At 54.9% G+C, this 24211-nt stretch overlaps 1 protein-coding gene across 9 annotated transcripts; it reads right to left on the minus strand.

The window, feature by feature from the left end:
• On the minus strand, nucleotides 4516–20562 carry P2RX5 (purinergic receptor P2X 5). 9 transcript variants are annotated; one of them, XM_021067674.1, is made up of 14 exons: nucleotides 19919–20556; nucleotides 13970–14120; nucleotides 13292–13363; nucleotides 12982–13057; nucleotides 12751–12847; nucleotides 12451–12531; nucleotides 12084–12222; nucleotides 11461–11597; nucleotides 10914–11007; nucleotides 10770–10835; nucleotides 8914–8996; nucleotides 7916–8068; nucleotides 6584–6623; nucleotides 6267–6510 (listed from the first exon to the last, which is right to left on the minus strand). In XM_021067674.1, the coding sequence occupies exons 1-14, from the start codon at nucleotides 20053–20055 to the stop codon at nucleotides 6499–6501; spliced, it is 1338 nt and encodes a 445-aa protein (XP_020923333.1). In that variant the 5' UTR covers nucleotides 20056–20556; the 3' UTR covers nucleotides 6267–6498. The 9 variants fall into 9 exon arrangements, 8 of the variants coding, with proteins under 8 accessions (XP_020923331.1, XP_013836671.2, XP_020923332.1 ...); XM_021067672.1 differs by having other exon boundaries at nucleotides 4516–6623; nucleotides 19972–20557; XM_013981217.2 differs by having other exon boundaries at nucleotides 4516–6623; nucleotides 19919–20555.

Consider the following 24211-nt stretch of genomic DNA (forward strand, 5'->3'; position numbering starts at 1 on the left):
CTTTTCTCTTGCTGCCTTTAGACTCTTCTCTTTAACCTTTGCTGCTTTTATTATGATATATCTTGGTGTGGGCCTGTTTGGTTTCAACTTGCTTGGGGCCCTCTGTGTTTCTTGTATCTTGATATTTGTTCCTTTAGATTCGGAAAGTTTTCAGGCATAATTTCTTCAAATATACTTTCAATCCTCTCTTCTTTTTCATCTCCTTCTGGAATTCCTATTATGCATAGATTGGCCTGCTTTATATGGTCCCATAGATCTCTTATATTGCTTTCATGTTTTTTTCATTTGGTTTTCTGTCTGCTGTCCTGATTGGGTGATTTCCATTATTCTGTCTTCCACGTCACTAATTCGTTCCTCTGCATTATTCATTCTCTCCAGTGCCTTTAACTCAGCTTGCATCTCTGCAAATGAATTTTCTCATTTTCCTTGGCTCCTCGTATTTTCTAGTTCCTTTCTAAAGTAATCTGCATAACTGTTCAGATCTGCTCTTAATTCCTTAAGTATTTTCACTATTTCCTTTTTGCACTCGGTGTCTGTTAGACTGCAGAGGTGTGTTTCACTGTTTGTGCTTTCAGGGGAATTCTCCTGTTCTTTTAACCGGGAATGATTCCTGAGCTTCTTTATTTTGCTTCTGTTTTTCTTATTCATGAGTTTAAGAATAACAACTACTGTAGTCTTGGAGGGGCAAGAGCTCCCCTGGGTATTTTGTGAGGCTTACTATTTATTTTTGGTGGGAGGACTGCTTTGGTATCTCTTTTCTCAGTGTGCGCAGGCTCTTACCTCCTTGATAGGGTGCTGCCTGTGCTTCCAGGGAAATGGAGGCAGTGAGCAGGGCTCATAGCCAGTACCTGGTTGTTGGGCCCCCGACAGTAGCACGGACCCTTGGAAAGGTTGCAGGGCCTTGGGAAGTGGCATTGACCCTGACACCCATGGCATTTGGCAGTGGCAGCCGCAGGGCGTGTGCATTCCCAGGGGAGTGAGAGCAACAACGGGTGGTGCTCAGTTGCAGTGCCCTCCTCTGAGGTGACTGGGGCCACAGTGGTGCCTGTTCATGGACCCCTAGTGGTGGCAGGCCACGCCCACCTCTGGAGTCTAACATGACTGGGATGTTTGCCCCACCGCCTGTAGATCACACAAGGGTGTGCAGGAGGCTCTGTCACCCGTGGCCCACAGAAGAGAGGCCTGTTGCCCATAGCCCATGCGACAGAACCTTTGAAAGTTTAGTCAAGAGTGACATGATCAGGGGTCCCATTGTGGCTCAGTGGGTTAGGGATCTAGCATTGCCACAAGGTGTGGCATGAGTCACAGTTGGGGCTCTGATCTGGTGGTGGTGTGGCTGTGGTGTAGGTCATAGCTGCAGCTGGGGTTTGACTCCTGGCCAAGGAACTTCCATATGCATCAGGTGTGGGCTTAAAAAGGAGGGGAAAAAAAGAGTGAGATGATCAGATTGGGACTTTTAGAAAAATAATCAGTTTTCGGGGTTCCCATCATGGCTCACGGGAAACGAATCTGACTAGCACTCATGAGGATGCAGGTTAAGGGTCTGGCATTACCATGAGCTGTGGTGTAGGTCACCGATGCAGCTTGAATCTGACATTGCTATGGCTGTGGCATAGGCCAGCAGCTACAGCTCCAATTCAGCCCCTAGCCTGGGAACCTCCACATGCCATGAGTGCAGCCCTAAAAGAATCAGGAGTTCCTATTGTGGCACATCAGAAACAAATCTGACTAGTATCCATGAGGATGCAGGTTTGATCCCTGGCCTTGCTCAGTGGGTTAAGGATCCATTGTTGCCGTGAGCTGTGGTGTAGGTCGCAGACACACTCCAATCCCATGTTGCTATGGCTGTCTTGTAGCCAGCAGCTGTAGCTCTGATTCGACCCCTAACCTGGGAACTACCATATACCGGGGGTGCGGCCCTAGAAAGCAAAAAAAAAAAAAAAAAAACAGATTAAGTTTTAGATCAATAGGGGATCTGAGGGAGTTCCCGTTGTGGCTCAGTGGTTAATGAATCCGACTAGGAACCATGAGGTTGCGGGTTCGATCCCTGGCCTTGCTCAGTGGGTTAAGGATCCGGCATTGCCGTGAGCTGTGGTGTAGATCGCAGACGTGGCTCGGATCTGGCATTGCTGTGGCTCTGGCATAGGCCTGTGGCAACAGCTCCAATGGGACCCCTAGCCTGGGAACCTCCTTATGCCGCAGGTGCAGCCCTAGAAAAGGCAAAAAGACAAAAAAAAAAAAAAAAAAAAAAAAAAGAAGGGTATCTGAGAGCTTGAATCCAGGTCCCCTTTTACAGATAGTTGGTGGTCTGTGACCAGTAGCAGAGGCCCAGGGCCTCCTCAATCCCATTTTGAGTTCTGGACCGTGTGCTTTCACATGAAGCCAAGAAGCAGCTTAGGTGATAGCTTTGCCTCCCTCTCCCCATGCCTGCCTCTGAACCTTTTTCTGACCACCGCTGAAGAGGCTCACATTTACGGTTTGCACAACCCACTCCCTCTCCCAACCTCCCCGGTCCTTTCAGGGCTGCCTCTGAGTGGGAAGGGAGGGTTCTGTCCAGCTGGGGGCTGTGGGGGAATATGAGTGATTTACCTAACAGTTGCTTCCGTGTTGGGCAGTAAGATTGTCTGAAATATTCACTGTTATAAAAAACACGTCAATGCATGTCTTCATGTTTCTATCATTTTGAGAGAATTTAATAACCTTCTAGAGCAGAATGTAAAAATTTGACTCCAGATGCTTTCCAGAGGTTCATTAAATTATACTCATTAAATAAAAAGTACTAGTTTGGAGTTCCCGTTGTAGTGCAGTGGGTTAAGGATCCGGCCACAGCTGTGGCTCAAATTCTCTCCTGCCCCAGAACTTCCGTTTTAAAAAGTGCCTTCCTAGGCTTTTTTCAGTGCCTTCCTAGGCTTTTAATGTTTTCTCATTTAGAGAGTCTCCTTACTTTATTTGAATTTCTTTGCAAGACAATAAGGAAATTGTGTCTTGTGTCAACCTCTTTTGGTCTTGCCTTTACATTCTGAAAACACAGGTCTCTATGAAACCTAAAGGAGAAAAAAATCAGAACGTGTTTTAAATTAGCACCTTTATTGATTTATAACCAAATAAAAATGTCAGCAAATACATATATTGGGCAGGACCCAGCAAATGCTTGCCATACCCCTTGAATTCTCTATACTGCCTCAGGGGAAACAGCTGGAAGCAATGTGTCCTGTAGAAAGTTCTTGGGTCCACTAGAGAATTTGCTGTGTGTCACTTGAGGGGGTGGGTGGGGGGCTGGAACCAAGTGGAGCCCTTTTTCCAGACATGCAAGATGCCATCCCAAGTGGAGCGGTTTAAGGACTTCCCCAGGATACTTAGAGACACCTGGAGGAAGTCACAGTCCCCCTTTATGACTGGTCCCCAGGGGACAGCTAGCCACTGAGAAAGGAACCTGATTGGGGGCGGGGGGCAAAAAGCCATCATGACTGATTAGTCCTGGTGACCCCTGCACCAGGACTAGAGGGCATTTTGCTCTTTCACGGTTGGTCCCCATGATGTCACAATAATGGCACCCAGTTTAAAACTGCCCTGTTGACCAGCATCGTGGTATTCGCAAGGCATGGAGTAAATGGGTCCTTAGGAAAATACTAGGTAGATGGCCTCAGGCCAGAGCCTGAACCTAAACGTAGACAGTTCTTGTGATTCCGAAACGTCAGCGAGGAAAGGAGCTCTTGAGAGGCTGGCCCATCCTCTTCCCGGGGAGCAGCCAGCGCCCCGAGGGAGAGCGGCTTTCCCAGGTTTGGACCCCCCTCAGATTCCTGCTTCACTTCTTCCCATGTCAAAGCCAGTTTCTGTAAGATGAACGAACCTCCGCTCATTCAGCAAGATGATGCCAAAGAGGGGGGAAGGCACGGTGCAAAAGCCAGGGAACCAGCCGTGTGCGCCACCATCCAGAAGCGGTGATGGGGGTCACGGGCCTTTCTGGTAGAGGGGAGGCTGCCTGGAAAGCTTTTCTGGACTTGGAGAAACAACTAGCTAAGTCCGCAGTGGCAGTGTTTAATGGGGCGACCCTTAAAATTGACGGCCAACTTGATGAAAAGAAAGCCTCACAAAAGCTGCGCCAGTCACTGTCTTCCTCCCGTTCCTCAGTTGCTCCTTCCCGCATCAGGTTCCCTGACCTGGATGCTTCCCCTGTCACCTAATTAGACTGCTACTAACCCTTCCGATTTCAACTTGTATGTCGCTTGTGGAAACCCCTGGCTGCTCCTCTCTGAGGACTCTCAGAGCAGCCCATCCCATGTGTGATCCATGTGTTACCCCTCGACTCAGGCTGGGACCGTTTCTCTGCTGCTCGCCTCTGCGTCACCAGCATGTAGTCCAATGCGTGACACGGTGGGCAGCCAGTAAATATTTACTGACTGGACGTGTAACGGTAGGGAGACAGTTCCCTTCCAGTATCCAACAGCGCGATGCACATGGCTGCTGCCAAGCGATTCCAAAATCAGGTTAAAAGAAACCAAACCCACTCCTAAGTGGCTGTGACCCCTGCCCTTTTTATTCCTCCCCAAACATACACATAACACACTGTTATCAAATCCAGGTGTTTGCCTTAGAGGAATGAAACACCATAGTAAATCAACCGGATTTTTAATTTCTCTTCAGAGAGCAGGTGGAGCCTGCTGACAGGTCACCTGGCTGTTGAGGGAAGGAGCTGCTTGCTCTAGAAGGGGTCCTGTTCTGGGGACCACACACCTCTGCCCCAGAGGTGGGGCCTCGCCAGAGACTGTTCAGGCCCCTGGGACCCTCTCCTCCAGAGGCCCCGGTGGAGGGATGCTTACTGTCCCCTCTGTGTGGAGAACCAGAGTCCTCCCAGAGGGGACGTTCCCTCAGTCGGGGCCGGGGCTCAGACAGCACCCAGGCTTGCTGGGTGAGGGGCAGCACTGCAGGCTTTGGCTGCCTGATGGTTTTCACAACAGTGATTGAGTTCTAGGCTCCTGCCCTTGCATCTATGCAGGGGATCCTTAGCTAGTTCTGCGGGAGAAGCGAGCAAGCTGGCTTTGCATCAGTTTTTCTCTTCTTTGTCTTTTTAGGGCCACACCCGCAGCATATGGACGTTCCCAGGGTCTAATCGGGGCTGCACCTGCTGGCCTGCACCACAGCCACAGCCACATCAGATCCTTCGCCCACTAAGTGAGGCCAGGGATCGAACCTGTGTCCTCATGGATACTAGTCAGATTCGTTTCCGCTGAGCCAGGATGGGGTCTCCATCTCCAGCATCCGTTTCTGACCGAGGAAGCTCATTTCCTGAGAGAAGGCAGCGATTGAATAACCAAGTGGATTCTCAGCGGGACAGGTGAGCTTCTCGAACTGCTAACACAGGTTGCCTCAGGGGGCAGGTGGGAGGGAAGCTCTTCACTATTCTTTTGTGCCTTTTAAATTTTGAGTCATTGTATGACCTAGTCAGAATATTTTAATTTGAACGAATTGAGTATAATGCTGCTTTTCCAGGGCAGGGAAGGGGGGATCCTGCCCTTAAGGCAGCTCGGCTGTTAAGTCTGATCTAGAAATTGGTGCCACCCACCAAAGCCGGTTTTTCCCTCCCTCACCACTGGACCTGGAATATCTCCTCAAGCCCTGCTTCTCAAACTTGCCCGTGCACCTGAACCTTCTGGAAATCTTGTTGACTTGCAGGTTCTGATTTAGGGGGAGGAGAAAAGGGCCTGAGGCTGCATTTCTAACAAGCTTCCAGATGATGCTGTTGCTGCTGGTTCACGAACCACACTTTGAGTAGCCGCTGAGGGAGGAGGCTGAGGGCCGTCTGACAGCTGTTTCCACCTGCCAGGTGAGTGCCTCCTGTCATCTCATTAGCCCTTCAGACGGGACCGTAGAGCAGTGAGGGAGGAAGCCGGACAGGACATGCGCAGCCCGCAGGAGAGCAAGAGTCAGACCACACAGACAGATGCGTCTCCCATCTTGGGGAGACGTGCTCCCCGAGTGCCTGAGGCTCTCCTTCCTCTCCCCTTCGTGCCAGCCACTTCCTCACAGGTCCAGTCCTTTCCTGGGGGCAAGGCCACATGTCCCTTGGATGTTGGCTGAGGTCTTTCACTGAGGAGCCATCATTTGCTCCAGGGACTTGTGGGAGTCTGAGCTAGAGGCTGGAGGAAGGGCAGAGAGCGGGGCCCAGCTCTCAGGGCTCTCAGCTCTGGAGGAAAGGACACGTGTGCTCCCCTCCCTGGGGGCCAATTCAGTGTGTCTCATTCAAGCATCTCTCGGACAGAGCCCCCCACTGCAGGCATCAAAGTGTTTACTGCGTGAATGAGTGAATAACTGAATGCCCTCCTAGGTCCTTAGAAAAAATGAAACACTCTTGGCCCCCTGGCCTGCCCCCGACCCTGGCCACTGGGAGGCTCCCTTTTCCTCCACGCACAACAAAAAACTTGTGGCAAGATCCCAAAGTGCCAGAGAGATGGCCGTGCCTGGAAGCCCGGTCCCTTGCGGACGACGACCCTTTCCGAGTCAGAGCTGCAGGCCGTTGTGTATCTTCATCACATCTGCTCAGCGACACCTCTGGCTACGCCTCCACGGCCTGCAGGTTCTGCAGCGGCTCCACAGTGACCTTTCCATTCTCCTGGTGGCCAGACCTGTGCGGGCAGGTGGGGGCACACAGAGGACAGTTGGGAGCCCTGCGGACAGGGATGGCGCCCCGAAAGGCAGACTCCTCCCGCAGAAGCCTCTGGCTGGCCGCGCTGCAGGCCGTGAGTATTCGCAGAGGGCGGCCCTGTGGGGTCCCAGATCTGTAGCCCAGGCACAGGAAGACGCTCAGGCCAAGGCTTCTGGAGCTGGCCCAGCAATGAGCAGCAGCCACCACAGGAGGGCCCCACGTGTCCCCACCCCCACGGCAAAGGGCAGGCCACACCAAGACCCACAAGGCTGCTACTCTTCCCTCTCACAGGCGAAGCTCAGGCAAGCACCCAGGAAGTGATCGTCAGCTCAGGGAGCGCGTGTGGGTGCTGCAGACACAGGCCTCCGCCAGCAGATCCCCCAGCCTCTTCATCTTTCCTTCCTCCTCTCCATCCTGGCTGACTTCTCTCTCTTTCCCTGCCCAGGCCCAGCTACCTGCTGGAGGCTGCCAACCGCCGAGTCAGTGGAAAGCTCGGGGCAGTGGAAGGCCAGCCGAAGGCCAGCCCAGGTCAGTGAACGAACCCTTGGACTTAGTTGACAAGCGGCACACAGCGAGACAGCAGAGCAGGCCCGGAGGCTGCCTCCCATGCCAGGTGTGGTCAGATCTCCAGAAAGCACCAGAATGCCCAGGCCTTCTGGGCAGCGCTCCAGGGAAAGGCAGCCTGCAGGCCACCTGTCAGCACAGCCACCATCCTCCTGAGGCGAGGGCAGCTCCAGAACTTCCACATCAAAGCGGAGCTTAGGGAAGGCATCTGACCAGGAGTGGAGGAAAGGGGAGGTGCCTGGTAGGGCAGAATGGCCGGATGGAGAACAATTCTAAGGACACATTCCCAGGTTCAAATCCCAGCTCTGCCATTTATTAGCTGTGTGACTTGAGCAAGTTACTTAACCCTCTGCGCTTGGGTTTCATTACTAGACTAGGGACTGTTAGTGTCCACCTCATTAGGCTGTTGAAATGAGTTCATGTACAGAGAGCTCAGAGCAGCGTGCGGCAGAGAGCGAGCCTGAGCACGTGGTAACGCTGTTGTCTTAATGCCGGGATAGCACAGCAAGCAGACGGATTGTGGTCACTCAGAGGTACTGAGGGGCTAAAGCACCGCCAGCACGCATCCCCCCAGAGTCCAGTGTGGATGGGTTTTGCTGGGTCCGGGCATCCTGCTTTGTGGCCACGTTACCCAAGGCAAGAAGCACAGTAGCCAGCTGGGCAATCTCTGCAGGTCTTGTTCCGGGCCCTCTGCTGGGCAGCCCTCACCTGGTGGGCTGGAGGAGCTGCCTGCACACACAGCCATTCTCCTTCTGGCCGCTGCCTCCATCCTGCACCTCGGGTTGCTCTGCCAGCCCTGCTGTGTCCGGGGCCACCCTCTGCCGCGAGGACTCCGCCATCTGGGCGAGGCCCTCGAGGTCCCTGGGCAGGACATGACCCATCAACCCTGGCCTGCTGATCCCGGCATCACCCCTCCTGTGGACTGGTAAGCCACTCGCCCTGCAAGGGGATCCCCTTTTCCTTCAGCAGCTCAGTAGAGGTGATGGGTGCAGTCAGGACTCAGCCTGAGAATCAGTGCTGGGGTCCAGTCCAGGCAGGTAGTGCAGGGTGGGGTGGAGCTGGGGGAGCACCCAGTGCCTGTCCAGAGCCCACCAGCTGCAGTTCCCCGTTCCCATCCCAGCACCTGCAGAAAGCCTTCCCCAGAGGCTGGGCCAGAGCCCCTTGCCCCTTCCTGCCCACCCAGCCATCAGGATTTCCCACTCCCTGGGGTCTGCTCCTCAGATACACACACACAAACCCCACCAAGCCCACAGCCCTGAAGAGCCTGGAAACAGGCCCCCATAGTGGGGGGGGATCTGACTTTTTTTCCTTCCCTTACCACTCCAGCTTCCCTCACCCCCAGCCCCTCACGACCACCGGGTCCAAGAATCCTAAAGTTAGAGGTTGGAAGACACTATCTGTGTAAACCAACACTCTTGTTTCACAGAGAAACTGAGGCCCAAGCAGGCCTGGGACTGGTCCAAGGCACCTAAGGAGACAGTGGCAGAGCCAGCCCTGGAAACCGCCTCTCCTGCCCATGGCCGGTGATGGCCTCTGCCAGTGAAGCAGAGTCCGGTTCTGGAGAGCAGGTAACAGAACATTCCACCGGCCCCTGCCCTTCCAAGGGAGCTCTTTGTCATCCTGCCTCTCTCCCCGCAAAGTCCCACAGAAAACCAGTATAGGGGTCGGGGGCTCCCCTAGGGCCACTGGGAAGAAGCATAACTGACCTCACTTCCTCGTATTTCTTGTCTCGGTAAAAGTTGCTCTTTTTGATGAAGTAGATGAGCACCAGGTCACAGAAGAAAGACCCCTGCACGAGAGTTAGGGTCCGACTCAGAATCCTAGACTTGGAGAGAGCACCCAGCCACATGCCATTTGACCTCCTGCAACAAGCCCTGAGAGACGGAGATGCTGGCTGAGAAAGCGGCACCTTTGTCGAGGTCACAAAGCTGGTCCATGGTAGAGCCAGGGTTAGCCCAGGCCGTCTGATCCCTCAGGCCAAGCACCCCTGCACGGCCCTGACCCCATCGCACGCAGCCCGTTTGCTGAGCATGCACCAGTGCCAGGCGCTGCCCTGGGGTGCAGGGGCAGGGGTAAGACAATGAGCCTCTCTGGGGACGCCCCTCTGGTGCGGGAGACAAGCATGTAAGTTATGACAGGGGAACATGCCCTGTGATGGGGAGAGGAATGGGGCAGGGGAGGGGACAGAGAAAACGGGACTTTCTGAGCCTGGGGAGGGACATTTGGCTGAGTGTAGAGTAAACAGGATTTTATATAAGACCAAAGGAAGGCCTGGGAATAGAGGCAGGAAACAGAATTGTGGCATTTGGGGACGGAGAGGTGGGTTGGAGGGTGAGTGAACGCGGCCAGCACAGCAGTGTTCAGGGATCAAGGAAGAGGCCTGGCCTGAGGCGGTGGCCCCACGGACACTTGCCTCTTCAGACCAGAGTGGGTGGTGCAGATACCGCTCTCCTCCACCAGAGGGCACTCCACCCACAGCACAGAGAGGGGCCGGCTCGGAGGGGTTGATGGACAGCCCCACAGGTGAACCCGGTCCTCTGACCCTGGGCATTGCACACCTTTTTGTTCCCCAGATGCCAAAAATGTTATCAATTCTTCGTTCCACAGAGAACACACCTCCCATCCGCACCCGCCCCCAGCCTCTACCACCACTGGTAGCCCAGTTACCTTCCAGGTGTGTCCCCCAGGTGCCCTGTGTTCTGGTTTACCCACATCACGAGAAAGTGATGGCTGAAGGTGACCCCTCTCTAGGGAAGTTACAAATACAAACATGCAAGGCTCCCCCGAAATTGTCTGCAGTTGAGTCCTTTGGGGCCACTTTGCTCTACCAGCCACCTCTCAGGAGTGTGGCCTCTTTGGTCCTGTTACAGGACAGTTTTCTTGGTCTTAATAAAAAGTCTGTCCTGGGTCCTCTAGAAGACGCTCGTTGGGCTGCTGTGACCAGGAACAAGGCTGCCAGAAACCTCAGCAGGGGGCTTGCTGAGGATGCTCCTGTCTTTTAAAGAACTTCCAGAAAAACAAAAGGGCATGAGGGAGTCCTGCCTTCCAGCCTCTCCTCCCTCTCCTGTGGCCCCTGGGCCCAGCTGACGAGACAGACCTAAAGCAGGACCACAGTCTGACTTCCCGGCCTCTCATCTTTTCAGCCCTGTGATTCACAACTTGTGGGGGTTGGGGGACAGCTTGGCATCACTGTGGGGGACAGTGCTGCTGGCAGCTGGGGGCCAGAGGCTAGGAATGCTGTTAAATACCCTACAGTACACAAAGTGGCCCCACACAAATTATCTGGCCCCAGATGTTAGCAGGCCACAGCTGAGCAAGCCTGTCTATGGCTGGATCCTGCTGCTTTTTAGCAGTTGTGGAGGCAAAGCTGCCCAGGATCCCAGAGAACCCCCAGCCACAGAGCCACAGGCAGAAGCCTCTGGCTTTGCCAAGAGAAACCCAGGCAGTCACTGCAGTTGGGGGGCCCTGGTGGGGTGTGAAGCCCCAGACAGCCCTCTTCACCCCTATCTGCACTGCTCTCCCCGGCTCTGGTGCGCCCCTGGGGGGCGGGGGGGGGACTCACCACGCCCATGAGTGCCACTCCGGAGCCCACGTTGATGATGGTGGGGATGATGCTGAACTTCCCCGCCTGGGGCCGAGACAAGGTTGAGTGAGGAGCGGCCCCCCCCCAGGCCCCGCCCAGCCTCGGGAGGACCACCCCCCACACCTTGCCGTTCACCATCACATCAAAGCGGATCCCATAGGCTTTAAACAGCGTGCGGAACTCCACCCCAGCCGCGTCTCGGTAATATTTGGCAAACCTGGGGGAGACACGGCTCAGGGAGACGCGGCCTGCCTGGGCCTCCTCTGTTGGGCCACCCAGGCTTGGCTGCCTTGGAGATTTATAGCCCTTCGCCCCCCCCGGCCTGGCCCGCGCCCCGGAAGGTTGGGGACCCTTTGATAACATGACATTAAAGATGCCTTCCCATCTTTGACCGTTCTTGCCAGACACAGCTCAAGAGGCAAGGGTTTTCCCACTTTTGCTGGGCCAGCCCAGAGCTGCCAAGGCACTGATGGACCCCCCCCAGCTTCAGGGCAAGTCCAGGGCCATGGCAGATGCTTCTCTCTCTCTTCCAGAGGCCCCTGGTGGCCTCCCCCGCCTGCACCTCCCACTGTGACACCTACTCCCAGGAAGGGGGGGTCATAGCACTTGCACCCAGCAAAGGGCCTGAAACGTGGGTGGGGTCATCAGCGGCAGGCTCAGCCCCAGTTACCTGAAGTTGTACCCAGAGGAGATAGAGTTTTCTGAAAATCTGTTGTCCAGACGGTTAAAATAATAGCGAGGGTTGCATTCAGAGGGAGGTCTATCAAGATCACAGTCCCACTCAATCTGGATTCCTATCACACCGCCCTTGATGCAAGAGAGACAAGAATCAGTGCACAGAACTTCTTGCCAACGGACCAAGTCAGAGACCAGCTCTTCACGGCAAGGAGCTCAGGCCAGGGCTTGGCCTGCCCTGGAGCTTCCTTCAGGAGGAAGGAGGAAGGTCCAGGATTCTAGCCTGCCTCTGGAGTGGCTGAGAGAAGTGCATCGCATACAGCCCGTATCCTCCGCTCTGTGCTTCAGGGAGAAGGGACGAGGGGAGGGAGCCCCTCCTACAGGACAGGCACAGTGCACCTGTGCCAGGATGCAGCAGGCTCCTGGCTGGGTTTCAGCCGCTGATGCCCGAGGTCTGAGCACAGACAGCAGGAGGGAGTGTGCCCCTCAGAGTGCAGCACAGTTGGCTGTGCAGCACAGCTCGTCCTGAGACGGGCAGAGCCCTGGGTCCACACCCCCTCCTCCCTGCAGAGCCCACACCCCCCCAGTCCCCAGGAGGGCTGAGCGCACACCGCCCACCTGCACGGCCATCTCCCGGAAGTTGCTCCCTGTCCAGCTGACCACAGACCCCAGTCGGAAGATGGGGCAGTAGGGGTTCTTGGGGCCAAATTTACAAGATTTGAGGAAAGTTTTGTCTCTGGTGTCCAGCACATTGGTCCTGGGTGGAGACGGAAACAGCCAGTGAGGTAAAGGCAAGACTGTTCTTGCGCCAGAAACAGCCTCACCCTGGAGTCACTGGGCTCTCACCCTGCCCAGACTGAGTCTCTGACTTGAGCCCCTGTGCAAGTCCTAACCACTCCCCACCGCCAGGGCAGGGGAAAGGGTCACGCCTGCATCACCTGGTGGCTCATCAGACACGCTGTCACATGCACACAGGCCCACGTACTTGGAGAAGTTGAATTTGGGGAAACGAATGAAGTTCTTTATGTAAACAGTGAAGTCTTCAGCCTCGCCCAGGAGTGGCTTCCTGAAAACCAAGCCAGGACAGCCCGTTAGGAGGCCCCCCATGCCCTCTCCATGCCTCCCCCAGGCCTGGGCTGAGGCTCCAGCCTGCATGCTCCCTGGGTCCCCTGGAGCCTTTGCCAAGGGTGTCCTGACTTCTCCCCCAGAATGAGGACTCCAAATGGACATGTCTCCACCATCAGGCTGGGTAACTCCTCAGGGTCCCAAGATTACAGCCACTCACACTGGCCTGGACTTTGTCTCCACTGGGCACCAGGCAAAGATCTCACACGTGCCCTTCTGTGCGCTCCCCGCCCGCAGGCAGCGGCCACTTCTCACTCCTGCAGGGAAGGGACAAGGAAAATGCAGGAACCTCCCACCTCCAACGCCCCCTCTGCACCCCAGGTCTCTCCTGCAGGAAGGACGGACAAGGCAGAACTGGAACCTCCAACTCTCTCTGTTCCCCAGGCCTCACCATTTCCAGCCACAACAGGCTTCCCAGGGGGGCAGTCGCTGTCCTCATGGCACAGGGCATCGGGAATGCGCTCGCTCTGCCAGGAGAGAAAGGGCGCTAGGAGGAGGGGCCCCTTCGCAGAGCCAGGTCCCATACCTGGAGTTAGGACAGGAGCTCCTCCCCTGCCCGGGCGCGCACGCCCTTACGAGCACCAGCGCACACCCCCGCCAGGGCCCGAGGTGGGGAGAGAAACCCCTGCTTCAAGAGAGGGGTGGACCCCAAGCACTGCTGGCCGCCCTCCCGCCCCGCCAGCGCTCCACACCAAGCGCACCTCAGCACAGGTGTCCTGCCGCTGGTTGGGGGTCACGACCAGGTTGGTGACGACGAAGAAGACGTTCTCTCCCTAAAGAACCAGAGGGGAGTTGAGGAACCCCCTCCCCAGGGCGGTCTCGCAGCCAGGGGTGGAGAGGGGGTCTCTGCATGGGTGATACAAACATTGGGAGCCACAAAGTCAGGGGCTTCCACCCACTGACCTCAGAGTCCCTGAGCAGGTGTCCTTAGATGGGTCACTCACCTTCCCCAAACCATTCTGACCTCAGCCCCCAGGGCTCAAGCTCAGATCCGAGACAAGCAGGGGCAGCAGCAAGACAGCCGGGCCCTGGCCCAGGGATCAGGGCAGGAAACCACTCCCAGGCGCAGTGGCCACTATGAGGGTAGGGCTCTCAGTGCCAGGCCACCCGGTTCCCACTGACCTGCAAGTTCTCTGGGTCCCATTTGGTCTCAACTGGCTCAGGGTTTGTTGGGAACAGAGCAGCCCCGTAAGGCACGGTCAGAAGGGCGGGGGTTGGGGGGAGTGGGATCCAGGCGTGGTCTCCCTCTGCACATCTTGTAGCCATCCCAGGCCAGAGGAGACTGAACCGAGGTCCTTGGGTCCCCAAGCAGCTTCCCCTGTGGCCCACCCTGAGCCAGACCCTGCCATCCTGGCCCCCGTGCGGGGTGCGCCTCAGACCTGGGGTGGGACGACATAGTCCACGACATCCCACAGCCGTTCCCCAAGCTCCGAGGTGTTGGTGAAGGTCACGCCCTTGACTTTGGTGATGATGCTGCTCTGCAGGGATGTGTCGGTATCTTGGTAACACTTCTTCACCAGGAACACCCAGCTGCGGGGAGGGGAGGGCAAGCAGGTGGCTGTCAGCCTCGTTGCTGCCCTCAGGAAGGGCCCCCAGGGTGAGGAGGGGGCAGGCTTGGGGCTCCATTCTTCCCACCAGCTCCTGGGCAGGAGTCCTAACTCCCGCTGTAGCCTGAAAGCCGGTCCTGCAAGCAGCAGAGGGGACCAACAATCCCAGAAGCGAGAGGCTGCTGCTCTCAGGAGCCAGGGTCCTGCAGCTGGACGAGCCTGGGCTGAAGCCTGCTCACCGCACACCCGCCATGTGACCCCTCTGGGGGTCAACCTAGGACCAACGGCACCTCCTCCGGGGGGGGGGAGGATGGTGATAGGACCTGTGCACAACCTGAAACTCATCGTGAGGAAAGCCCAGACAGACCCAAACTGAGAGGCATGCTACAAAATTAGAGTTCAAACCTAGACACCCAAAACCCAAGCGGCAACAACAAAGTTGGACTGAAGAGCATTTTTGAGCAGCAGGGGACACAACAACGTGAAAAGACGACTCACGCTGGGGAAAAGTGGCTCCCATGACAGAAGGGTCTAGTACCCAGAATACACAACGCATCCTATAATTCCACAATAAAAAAAAGGCAACCCAACTTAAATATAGGCTGAGGATTTGAAAAGACATTTCTCTGAGAAAGATATACAAGTGGCCAATAAGCATGTGAAAAGATACTCAACATTAGCCATGAGGGCAGTGCAATGAGACTACTTCCCACCCAGGAAGGGCTGTGATACCAAAAAATAGAAAGTGTTGGTTAGGATGCAGAAAAATTGGTACTTCTGGTGAGAATGTAAAACAGTGCAGGTGCTGTGGAAGCAGCTAGATGGCCGTTCAAAAGATTTTACCATGTGATTCAGCAGTTCCACTCAGTACACTCCCAACGGAACTGAAAATGTTTGTCCACACAAAACCTGCACATGCATGTTCTCGACAGTATTCATACCAGCCCCAAGCAGGGACGGCACAAGTGTCCAACAGACGAGCACCCGAGCACAGTGGGGCAGGTCCGCATGATGGGAGATACTCAGCCCTTAAAGACGTGATCTGCTGACACGGGCCACAACGTGGAGAAATCTTGCCAACTTGAAAACTTATGCTAAGTGAAAAGCTAAACAAAAAAGACCACATGTTGTAACAGTTTGGTTTATATGAAATCTGTACGTGGTTGTACAACACTGTAAATGTGCTAAAACCCACTGAATTGTATAATTTTAAATACTTAAAAGGGTGAATTACATACTAGGTGAATTTGACTTCCGTCTAAAAATGGTTTTTACAGCATGGTATTGGCACAAAAGCAGGCATATGGAACAGAATAGAGAGCCCAGAAATAAATCCACATACCTACGGTCCATCTTCAACAAAGGAGAGAAGAACAGACCATGAAAAGAAGTCCCCTCAACAACTGGTGGTGGGAAAGTTGGACAACCGCACGTAAATCCATGAAGTTAGAACACACCGCCACACCACGCAGAGAGAAACCCAAAATAGCTTAAGGACTCAAAATAGAATCCATGACACTGTGAAACTCCCAGAGGAAAACAGGCAAAATATTCTCTGATATAAATTGTACCAGTGTTTTCTTAGGTCAGCATCCCAAGACAATAGGAACAAAAGCAAAAATAAGCAAATGGGACCTAATGAAACTTAAAAGCTTCTGTACAGCAAAGGAAACCATAAACTAAACAGACAACCTACAGACTGGGAGAAAATATTTACAAATGATGTGACCAACAATGCCTTGGTTTCCAACATATACAAACAGCTCATATAACTCAACAACACAAAAAATGGTCCGAAGACCTAATAGACATTTCTCCAAAGAAGACATACAGATGGCCAACACTGTTAACTATCAGGGAAATGCAAATCAACACTATAATGAGGCACCACCTCACCTGGATCAGAATGGCCATCATTTTAAAATCTACCGGAGTTCCCATCCTGGCTCAGCGGTTAACGAATCCGACTAGGAACCATGAGGTTGCGAGTTCGATCCCTGCCCTTGCTCAGTGGGTTAAGGATCCAGCATTGCCGTGGGCTGTGGTGTAAGTTGCAGACACGGCTCAGATCCCATGTCGCTATGGCTGTGGCGTAGGCCAGTGGCTACAGCTCTGATTCGACCCCTAGCCTGGGAACCTCCACGTGCTGTGGGAGCGGCCCCAGAAATGGCAAAAAGACAAAAAAATAAAAAATAAAATCTACAGATAACAGGAGTTCCCGTTGTGGCTCAGTGGAAACAAACCCAACTAGTATCCATGAGGACTTGGGTTCAGTCCCTGGCCCCACTCAGTGGGTTAAGGCTCCAGTGTTGCCAAGAGCTGTGGTGTAAGTCTCAGACACAGCTGGGATCTGGCATGGCTGTGGCTGTGGTGTAGGGAGGTGGCTGCAGCTCCTGTTCAGCCTCTAGCCTGGGAACTTCCACAAGCCTCGGGTGTGGCCCTTAAAAAAAAAAACAAAGATGGAAAAAGAAAAAGGGAGTTCCCGACGTGGCTCAATGGTTAACAAATCCAACTAGGAACCATGAGGTTGCGGGTTCGATCCCTGGCCTTGCACAGTGGGTTAAGGATCCAGCATTGCTGTGAGCTGTGGTGTAGGTTGCAGACGAGGCTCGGATCTAGCATGGCTCTGGTGTAGGCCAGTGGCCAAGGCTCTGATTAGACCCCTAGCCTGGGAACCTCCATATGCCACGGAAGCAGCCCTAGAAAAAGCAAAAAGACAAACAAACAAACAAACAAAAAAAACTAAAAATAAGAGTTGCCATATGATCCAGCCAAAACCATTGTTCAAAAAGATACACGCACCCCAGTGTTCACAGCATCACTATTCATAGTGGCCAAGACAGGGAAACAACCTAAATGTCCACTGACAGATAAATGGATAACGGAGATGAAAGTATATACAGTGGGATACTATGCAGCCATAAAAATAATGAAATCATGCCATTTGCAGCTACATGGATGGACCTAGAGATTATCATACTAAGTGAAATCAGAAAGAGAAAGAGGGGAGTTCCCGTCGTGGCGCAGTGGTTAACAAATCCGACGAGGTTCGGTCCCTGCCCTTGCTCAGTGGGTTAAGGATCCGTGAGCTGTAGTGTAGGTTGCAGACACGGCTCAGATCCCACGTTGCTGTGGCTCTGGCGTAGGCCAGTGGCTACAGCTCCGATTCGACCCCTAGCCTGGGAACCTCCATATGCTGTGGGAGCGGCCCAAAGAAATAACAAAAAGACAAAAAAAAAGAGAAAGAGGGAGTTCCCGTCATGGCGCAGTGGTTAACGAATCCAACTAGGAATCATGAGGTTGCGGGTTCGGTCCCTGCCGTTGCTCAGTGGGTTAACGACCCGGCGTTGCCGTGAGCTGTGTAGGTTGCAGACGCGGCTCGGATCCCGCGTTGCTGTGGCTCTGGCGTAGTCCGGCGTCTACAGCTCCTATTAGACCCCTAGCCTGGGAACCTCCATATGCCACGGAAGTGGCCCAAAGAAATAGCAAAAAGACAAAAAAAAAAAAAAAAAAAAAAGACATACCATATATCACTAATACATGGAATCTAAAACATGACGTAAAGAGTGCCTGCTGTGGTACAGCAAGTTAAGGATCCCAAACTGCTGCAGCTGTGGCTCGGATTTGATCCCTGGTTGGGTGGGGAACTTCCATATGCTGCGAGGGCAGCCAAAAGAAAAAAATTTTTTCTGTGAGTATAAATTATGTCAAAATACATTTTTTAAATTTTTTTTTTGCTTTTTAGGACTGCACCCAAAGCACATGAAAGTTCCCAGGCCAGGGGTCTAATCAGAGCTACAGCTGCCAGCCTACATCACAACCACAGCCACAAAGGATCTAAGCCTTGTCTACAACCTACACCACAGCTCACAGCAACGCCGGTTCCTTGACCCACTGAGCGGGGCCAGGGATTGAACCTGCATCCTCAGAGATACTAGTCCAGTTGTTTCTGCTGCGCCACAATGGGAACTCCTGAAAATATATATACATATATTTTTTGTCTTTTCTAGGGCCACACCTGGGGCATATGGAGGTTCCCAGGCTAGAGGTCTAATTGGAACTGTAGCCGCCAGCCTACGCCACAGCCACAACAACGCCAGATCCGAGCCGAGTCTGCAACCTACACCACAGTTCATGCTGGATCCTTAACCCACTGAGCAAGGCCAGGGATCGAACCCGCAACCTTGTGGTTTCTATCCTAGTCGGATTCATTAACCACTGAGCCATGAGGCGAACGTCCATGCTCAAAATATTTTTAATGAGGTGGCATATGTAAATTGCTTAGCACAGCAAGTGCCAGGCAGGGAGGAGGAGCTCAATGAATACCACACATCAATTTATTACCAATGTCACTGTTAATGTCAGAGATTGTCCAGTCAACCCCCTTTGGTAAAGTCAGAAAAACTGAGGCCAGGGAGGTCATGCAGCAGTGGTGCGGGAGGCTCTGCGCCTCCCAGGGTGTATCCACCTCGTCTCTGGGAGCAGAGCTGGCGTGTCCTGGGCCCTAGGCTGTCCCATCTCCAAGGGCCCCTCAGAGGGTTGTGACCCTTGAGTCACTAGCAGTTTTAGTAGGGACACACTGGGCCCAGCCTGAACGAAACATTGAGCAAATACTCAAGGAACAACATTCATTCATCCATTGCACACCTATTCCCTACGCAGTTAAGGGAGGCGGGCAGGCCCTGCCCTCAGGGCCTCCTCAGACTGGTGAGGAGTTAGCACAGACATGAAGCAAACGATCCCTGCGTAAGCACACACTTCCACCGCGGGAATGCTGGGGAGGAGCGTGAGAACCAGGCAGGAAGGGGCGTGGGTGCTGATCCAGCGGAGGAGAAAGGGGCGCCTGGCTGAGGAGCAGTATCAACAAAAGGCCCTCAGGTGGGAGGTAGCCAGGTGCCTTGGAGATGACCGGCCGGGGATGCCCGCCCCTTGGTCTCCAGGTGGGAGCCCGCCCTCCCAGGAGGAGCATCTGCTGTTCCCGCCGTCAGGAAGCAGGAGGGACCGAACAGCATTTACTCAAGGCGTAAAAGACAGCTGTACCCCAGTCGTCTGGTGTGTCATTTCCTCTCCCCCGTCCCTTCCCCACATGCGGATGAGGTGGGGCTGGGGGCTCATAACCGTGCATGACTGACCCCAAGGAACGGCCCCTCAGCTGATGGTGCCAGCTCCTGTGGGCCAGAGGGGGGTCAGACAGGAGACCTGGGAGCCAGGGTGGGTACAGGGTTTCTAGAAGGGACCCTCAACTGGACAGAGGCCAGGGCTGGTGAGGCCTGCCGAGGAGAAGGAACTTCAGGGACACACCAGGTTCAGGAGTTGCCCCAGCCCGGACCTTGGCACTGAGCTCCGTGATTATAAATAAACTACCACCCACCCCGCCCCCCGTGCCTGAGTCAGGGCCGCCAGGGCCCAGGGAGGCTCGGGCAACAGCTGCAGCCCAACCCCCTGCATCCTTGCCCCCTTCCTGAAGCCCTAACCGTCTGGGGCCCAGCCCTGGAGGAAGGAGCTGCTTGGGGAAAGCCTCATAACTGGAGGACCCAGGAACCCGTGCCGCATCTCACCACCTCCAGAGCCAGTGGGGGAGTAAAGGGCTCCCTCCTTGCCCCCAACCCTTACACCTAAGGGAACAGGAAGGCCCCCCGCCCGCAGCAGGGTCCCAGCCCCCAGCCACAGGGCGCCCCAGGCGCACACGAGCCAATGCCCACCCCCCAGTCCCCCGGAGGCCACAGCGGCTGCCCCCGCCCCGCGGGCGCTCCCGCCTCCCCGAGAGCCCGGAGAACTCACACCACCAGGTAGGTCAGGATGGAGACCTGCAGCAGCCGGTAGAGCAGGCCCACCTTCTTGTTCTTGGCGATGACGTACTTCTCGGTCTTGTAGTCCAAGAGCGACTGGTAGAGCCCCTTGCAGCCCGCCTGCCCCATGGCACCCGCTCACCTGGCTCGCCGACCGCGCCGCCGCCGCACGTGTGCCGCATGGGAGCCGCCCCGGCCCCGCCGTGGGCACCGCAGCGCCCGGCGGCGCGGCGCAACCGGCAGGGGCCGGCGGTTGGCGAGGCTGCGGCAGCGCCGCCGGGCGCCTCGGGCCGCGACCTTGCCACCTCCTCCCCTGACAGCGGCAATGACACCGCCGGACCGCCTCCCGGCCACTGGCCGGCGAGGGCCCTGCGGAGATCGCTGCGCGGGAGGGGTGAGGGGAGAGGAGGGATTTCTTTGGAAGCAATGAAATCCCGAGCTTCCTCCTATTGAATCGACGGAGAAACTGAGGCCAGGGGAGGAGCGTTTATAGCACGCGGCCCACGCACAGGAAGTGGGGGTAAAGAGCATGTGAGCAAGCACAGGTTTCTTGCGTTTTCTTGCTCGCTGGGGGAAACCTGGCCCTCCCCTCACAGATTGGGGCGTCCATCCCCTTCCGCTGTGTGCTTTTACTGCGGCAGCTGCAGCTGCAGCGAGTTTAAAACCCACACTCCTGGGAGTCAGTTGCCAAGCAGAGCTCAGCTCAGGACCAGAACACGGAGAACTGTGCACACGGCCAGGGCGCATGATGTGGGGGTGGGGAGACAGGCGGTGAGGCCTGGGATCTTAAAATATGTCTGGAGAGAGGGCGGGTGCCAACTGGTGAAATGTTCCCAAAGCAAGGGATGGACCTATCTAAACGAAGCCATCTGCAGCCTTTACAAGTGGAATTAGAGGCGGTGGGAGCGGAGATGAGGGTGAGCAGGTTTGGAACGTGGGACAGCCATAGAGAAGCAGGGTCCTGGGTGCGCTCCCTGTGCTGTGTCCATGCGTGTGCATGGGGACGAGGGGGTGCTGTGCACGCTCGTTTTCTGAATTTCACCCCTTGCCAACCTGCAACATGACCAGAAGCAGGCCCACTCCTCCCTAGCCTGGCCCTCAGGCGCAGCTGAGAAATTCCCTCCCTGAGGCTCGCCGGAGAGGGAGGCGGGGAGAGTTGGAAGGGACCCTAAAGTTCACCAGGTACAATCTTCTCTCAAAGTAAAAGCCCCGGGGCGGGTTAGGGTCTCCAGTTTTATTGATAAGGGTTATCATTTGGAAGAAAAATGCAAATATCTGGGCCCTGCCCCATATTTTCCTTCCCTTAAGACTAGGGTGTGGCTTGAGAATCTATGCTCCTGTCATTACGGAAGCACAGATGAAAAGCATCTTTTCATCAGTTTCAACACAAATGCCACTTCCTCTTGAAAGGAAGAGAGCAGCCTCCACCCCAACCACTATCCCATTACCCCGTATTATTCCCCTCGAGCACCTGTCCCTCGTGGATAGGATCTCACTTACTTATTGCCTATGTCCCCCATTAGGACGCTAAGCTCCAGGAGTTCCCGTCTTGGCGCAGCGGAAACAAATCTGATTAGGAACCAAGAGGTTGCAGGTTCGATCCCTGGCCTCGCTCAGTGGGTTGAGGATCTGGTGTGGCTGTGGCGTAGGCCGGCAGCAACAGCTCCAATTAGACCCCTAGCCTGGGAACCTCCATATGCCGCAGGTGCGGCGCTAAAAAGACAAAAGACAAAAAAAAAAAAAAAAACCATAAGCTCCAGGAGGGCAGGCACCTTGCCTTCGGCCATCTCTGCACCCCATTGTCAGGGCTACACCTGCCATATTTCAGTACATAATTTGAGTGAGTGAGACCAGGCCTGATTTTTTTAAACAGGGATGGGATTTCAGCTTCCGCCCTGTTCCAGTCATGACGGGGGATTTTGGAAGCTGACATCATCCTGGAGGAAAGGCGTAGCAGTTGTCACCAGAGCTCCCTTCCTCACTCTCCTGCCAGCCTCCTACTCAGCCAGGCCCTCGCACAGCTCTCCAACACTCAGAGGCGACGCAGCCAGAGCGCAGTGACATTCCACCCATGAAAAGGCCTGTCCAAGCCCGTGAGAGAATGCCAGGGTCTCACAATCCAGCCTGGAGACGAGCTCAAGGCTGGAACGCATCGTCCTCACAGGGCCCCCACCCCTGCACAAGCTGCACACGTGATGGTGTTATGTTGGGACACCCCCCCCAAAGAAAGCTGCAGGCTTTGCGGCCAGGCTAGGGTGTGCTGCTGAGGGATCCCCCAGAGACCAGGGCTTTCCTTTTGCAGTGGGATAACTGAGGCCCCGGGTCACAAGGCAGAGCCTACCATTAGCTCCAGACGAGGGCACTGCCCTGTTCCTGCTTCCTCACACCTCTACTGAGCCCCTGCTCTGCGCTGCTGGAGAGGCTGAAATGCCTGTCATAACTTGTCATAAGCGCCCTCTGGCTTCGGGGAAGAGGCTCTTCTCTTATTTGCCTCCCGTGTGGGCAGCCCCTCCTCAACCCCTCAGGGCCCAGCCAAGACCTGGTGCAGTTTCGTTTCTTTCTTTCTTTTTTTTTTTTTTTTTTTTTAGGGCGGCACCTGCTGCACATGAAAGTTCCCAGGCTAGGGGTTGAATGGAAGCTGCAGCTGCTGGCCTAGGCCACAGCCACACCAGGGCCAAGCTGCGACTGCGACCTACAGCACAGCCCACAGCAACACCGGATCCTTGGCCCACTGAGCAAGGGCAGGGATCCAACCCGCATCCTCATGGACTGTTCTGGTTCTCAACTCCCTGAGCCACAGCGGGAACTCCTGGTTGCAGTTTCTGACAGAACTATACGGATGCTTTAGAGACCACATGAGGGACATGAGAGGGGACAGGGCTGCGCTCGGGGCTGGGCCAGACCCCTCCTTGCGGCTCCCTCCCGCATAGCTTCTTGGGCTAGATCCAGACCCATTAATAGGTCCTGACATCGCTTTACTAAGTTCCAACGAGCACATCCACGAAAAGAAAAGAAAACAGCAGCGTGTTTAGGGAAGTAAGGGGAGACGGTCTGTGAAACTGTGAAGCATGGGTGTTTGCATATGACATCATGAGGTGTAAAATATTTCTTCCTGTGGTCAAAACATGAAAAATACTTCTCATGCGCTTCAAACCCAAGTATTTGCCATCTACCCCCGCGTGGCTGGGGTCAGCCCACCGCCCCCACAAGTTCAGGTCTAACTCCCTTTATACCCAAAGCAACAACAGGGGTCTTTGCTTTTAGCACCTGTTATCATTAGAAGTCCACACCAGGGATGTTTCCAAAACCAAGACGAAGTCTCCACTTGAATGAAAATTTTGCCTCCCGTCTGCGAGGGCTGGTTTCTCCAGTCTCTCCGTAACCCCATCTCGACAGGCCCCCTGTTCAAATGATCTTGGCCATCACTGCAGAATGACTGCTTCTCAGCACTTACGACCTGCTAAGCGCTGTTCTCAGCCCTTCTCTGTATGGACACGGCCACACTATGACGGACTGACTGCTTATCCTCATGTTTCCCTACGAGTTTGGACGTGTCCAAGGTAATACCACTAGTAAGCATGGGGGCCAGAATTTGAACCCAGGCAATCTGGCTCCCCAGCCCAAGACGTCACCTGCACTGTCACTGTGACAATGACCGTCTACAGCTGCCACAGCAACCCACTCAATTCAGTCCGCGAGCAGGCCGGAGAGCTAACTCCCAAGCCTACTTCACACTTGATGAAACGAGGTCTGAGGACGCCTGAGAAGCCAGGGCTGGTACTAGGTCTCCTGGCCAGCCAGCGGCCTCTGTCCTCTGGTGCCAAAAGCCTCTTCTGGGCATTTAGCATGTCGTCAGCCATCTGCAGAGCCGCTGGGGAAGGGAGTCACTGCTGGGGAACACCTTCGACCCAGCACCACACGGCACTCCTTGGCGTGAAGCCGAGGCTCATGACACCACGTGCAAGTGAGGGGTCGGCCAAGAGAATGGGGGCATTCCTGGCATGGCTCAGAGGTTAATGAACCCAACTAGTATCCATGGGGATGTGGGTTCCATCCCTGGCCTCGATCAGTGGGTTAAGGATCTGGTGGTGCTGTGAGCTGTGGTGTAGGTGGCAGATGCGGCTCAGATCCTGCATTGCTGTGGCTGTGGTGTAGGCCGGCAGCTGTAGCCCCAATTCGACCCCTAGCCTGGGAACCTCCATATGCCTCACGTGTGGCCCTAAAAAGACAAAAGACAAAAAAAAAAAAAAAAAAAAGAATGGGCACCTTCCGCAGGGGCTGGCAC

The sequence above is a fragment of the Sus scrofa genome, chromosome 12, assembly GCF_000003025.6.
Source record: "Sus scrofa isolate TJ Tabasco breed Duroc chromosome 12, Sscrofa11.1, whole genome shotgun sequence".
Taxonomy (NCBI): domain Eukaryota; kingdom Metazoa; phylum Chordata; class Mammalia; order Artiodactyla; family Suidae; genus Sus; species Sus scrofa.